The following is a 3,861-nucleotide window of genomic DNA, read 5'->3' on the forward strand; positions in this document are numbered from 1 at the left end:
TTTTTTGCAGTCCTAGCCTATGGTATTTGGATTTTCTCTTATTTACCTAAAAAGATAAGCTAAGATTGAATACACCTGATCTTTTGGGGGACTTGCCTAACTTCAACATTCTTTCATCAAGTCTTAGAATCTTTTCTGTCACTCCTTTTATTTATATTAACCCGTGCTCTTTAAAACTGAAACAGTCGGAGCTGAAGGGATGGCTTGACAATTGAGAGCACCAGCCGGTCTTCCAGAGGACCTAGATTCGAGTCCTAACACTCAAGACTGCAGCGCACAACCACCTGTAATTTCCGTGCCAGGAACTGAAGGCCTCCCACGCAAGTGGTGTACAAAAATACAACCAGACAAAATACCCATGAGTGTAAAAATCAAATTAGTTTTAAATTTAAATGTTAGAATTAGGTGAAAGGGCGCAATAGTATCTAAAATATATGGGTATAAGAATATTTATCCCACTTTGAACTTAGAGAGAGGTAACATTTTTATTTTTAATAATGTTGAACCTGGAAGTGAAAAAGTAAACGTTAAAAATCTAGGGCTGGGGGCCGGGCATTGTGATACTGCGCAAAACAAAGCAACTGAGCATGCGCAGATGCAGACCAGTGGCGCATGCGCAAACTTTCCCCAACGGCCGCTGAACGGGTTGATTAGCGACAGTCAGGACATTCCCCACTTTTCTTGCTTTTTGGCAACCGAGCAGCCTGCAGCCATGGCCACGGCCAACGGTGCCAAGGTGGACCCAGACACCCTGCAGGTGCTTCAGGACACGGCCAATCGTCTGCGAATCCACTCGATCCGGGCCACGTGCGCCAGCAACTCGGGCCACCCCACGTCGTGCTGTAGCGCGGCAGAGATCATGGCTGTGCTCTTCTTCCACACCATGAGGTACAAACAGACCGACCCAGAGCACCCCGACAACGACCGCTTTGTCCTCTCTAAGGGCCACGCTGCACCCATCCTTTACGCGGTTTGGGTGGAGGCGGGCAGGATCTGTGAATCTGACTTGCTGAACCTGCGGAAGATCCACTGCGACCTGGAGGGTCACCCCACGCCTCGGCTATCGTTTGTTGATGTGGCGACAGGCTCCCTTGGGCAAGGACTGGGAGCTGCCTGCGGAATGGCTTACACCGGCAAGTACTTCGACAAGGCCAGCTACCGTGTGTTCTGTCTCATGGGGGACGGTGAGGCCTCAGAAGGCTCCATCTGGGAGGCCTTGGCCTTTGCTTCCCACTACAGCTTGGACAACCTCGTGGCCGTCTTTGATGTGAACCGCTTGGGGCAAAGCGGCGCTGCACCCCTAGGGCACTGCACGGACATTTATGAGAAGCGCTGCCAAGCGTTTGGGTGGAATACTTACTCGGTGGATGGTCACGATGTCGAAGCTCTCTGCCAGGCCTTTTGGAAAGCAACCCAAGTCAAGAACAAACCTACTGCCCTGATTGCCAAGACCTTCAAAGGGCGGGGTATTCCAAGTATTGAGGATGCAGAAAACTGGCATGGGAAGCCCATGCCGAAAGAGAGTGCTGACGGGATTGTCAAATTAATTGAGAGTCAGATACGAACAGGCAAACATCTCACACCCAAGCCCCCCGTTGAAGACTCACCCCGGATCAGCATCTGCAATATAGAAATGACCTCTGCACCTGCTTACAGACTGGGTGACAAGGTGGCTACTCGGGAAGCCTGTGGCTTGGCTCTGGCTAAATTGGGTCACACTCACAAGAGAGTTATTGTCCTAGATGGTGACACCAAAAACTCGACTTTTTCTGAAATCTTCAGGAAAGAACACCCTGAGCGTTTCATAGAGTGCTTTATTGCGGAACAAAACATGGTAAGTGTAGCGCTAGGCTGTGCTGTGCGAGGAAGGACAGTGGCTTTTGTTAGTACCTTCGCGGCCTTCCTGACCCGAGCGTTTGATCAGATCCGGATGGGAGCCATCTCTCGGGCCAACATCAACTTCATTGGTTCCCACTGCGGGGTATCTATTGGAGAAGATGGGCCTTCCCAGATGGCTCTGGAGGACCTAGCCATGTTCAGAAGCGTCCCCAGCTGCACGGTTTTCTACCCAAGTGATGCGATCTCAACAGAACACGCCATTTATCTGGCAGCTAGTACGAAGGGCATGTGCTTCATTCGGACCAGTCGGCCAAAAACCACAGTTATTTATACTTCACAAGACAGCTTCGTGATTGGACAGGCCAAGGTGATCCGCCAGAGTGCAGAGGACAAGATGACAGTTGTTGGAGCAGGAGTTACTCTACATGAAGCCCTACTGGCTGCCGACAAGCTCTCTCAACAAGGTATTTTTATTCGCGTCATTGACCCATTCACTATCAAACCTCTGGATGCTGCCACCATTATCCGCAGTGCCAAAGCCACCGGAGGCCACATCATCACAGTGGAAGATCACTACCGAGAAGGTGGCATTGGGGAAGCTGTGTGTGCGGCCATCTCCAGGGAGCCTGACATAGTTGTCCGTCAGCTCGCAGTAACGGAAGTGCCGCGAAGCGGGAAACCGAGTGAACTGTTGGATATGTATGGAGTCAGTGCCAGGCACATTGTGGCAGCCGTGAGAGATATCCTATCGAAATAAATTAGCCCATTTCATCAAGGCTGTTAGCTTTGGTCTTAAACACTGGTATCTTGGTGTTATATTGATGTTTGTTGTTATAAAAAAACATCTCTTGCACTCTGCTGTTTTAAAAGCATTGCTGGCTAATACCTTCATTTCTAATAATAAGATCAACAAAAAGCCTTGAACTTTCTGTTAAACTGACAAATGTCACTCTTGGTTTTTAGTTGTTAGGGTGTATTATGCGTTTTTCAGTTGCAAAACAACAAAACCATCTAATTCCAAGGTTTTTGATAAGACTGTAATGAATTAACTATGACGCGGATAATGTAGCTATAACTGGTTATCTATGTGTATAGGTAAGGGACTTGAATTAAGTTGTAGACTTCATTAGCCCAGATTCTGAAGCAAATGTGAGAACTTGCACACTGGCATTGCCATGCCATTTGTCTCTTTCCCAGGTGACATTTGACCACGGAACTTCCTTTGCAGTTCGTCCACTTCATGTCTCTTTGTCAGGGAGAGCTCTCTCAATCTCCACTCTTCTATAAAGAAACGGCTGGTTCTAGTTTGTGCATCACATATTAATATATTGTTTTGTGAAAGTGTTGTGGTTTTTTTGTTTTTTTTGTAACCAAACTATGTTGTTAACTTGATTGTTGTTCATCTGCTGGAGATAATAGATGTGATAAAGAATTTGAAAACCAGCCGTTTCATGTCTGTTGTGTGTATGTGACTGCCTTCCCCTGATTGGCTGTGGGTATGAGGAAACTTGTCTCCAACTCATAGACAAGAAAGACAAAGAGGTTGGGGCTGAAGATAAATAAGTCAGTAGGAAATGATGAATTGAAAAGCATTCGTAATTTTATCTTCATAATATCTTTGAGGTGCAAAAAATCATCCCAGTCCAGCAAATTTAAAAGCTTTAAAAAATTAAAACTCACCGACGCTGAGTTCAGACCTCAGCTGTGGCAGCATTTGAAAGGCTTTCCAGCAGCACCCGCTTCATTGTTGCTCTGATTAACTGTCCTCGTGCAGACCTCACCAGTTTGCACTGGGTGGAGGTACTGATGGGCTAAAGAAAGTGCTACGCTGGGAATTGGAAAGCAGAGTGCTGGTGCTTTTGAGACTGCCACCTCCCTTGTCTCTTCTCTTGTGATAATCATGCTTCTTTACATAAGATTTTTAAGCTCATTTTATTGAAGAAAACTATAAATTTATTTAAGAACACTATAAATTTATTTAAGAACACATAAATTTTAGAGAGTGTAAAGATGGAGAGGATT

At 46.4% G+C, this 3,861-nt stretch overlaps 1 protein-coding gene across 1 annotated transcript; it reads left to right on the forward strand.

The window, feature by feature from the left end:
* The first annotated feature begins 712 nt into the window (after window positions 1-712).
* Tktl2 (transketolase like 2) lies at window positions 713-2,596 on the forward strand. Its single transcript, XM_005367754.3, has one exon. It carries the CDS (start codon window positions 713-715, stop codon window positions 2,594-2,596), a length of 1,884 nt encoding a protein of 627 aa, XP_005367811.1.
* Window positions 2,597-3,861: the final 1,265 nt, after the last annotated feature.

This window comes from Microtus ochrogaster, unplaced genomic scaffold, assembly GCF_000317375.1.
Source record: "Microtus ochrogaster isolate Prairie Vole_2 unplaced genomic scaffold, MicOch1.0 UNK23, whole genome shotgun sequence".
Classification (NCBI taxonomy): domain Eukaryota; kingdom Metazoa; phylum Chordata; class Mammalia; order Rodentia; family Cricetidae; genus Microtus; species Microtus ochrogaster.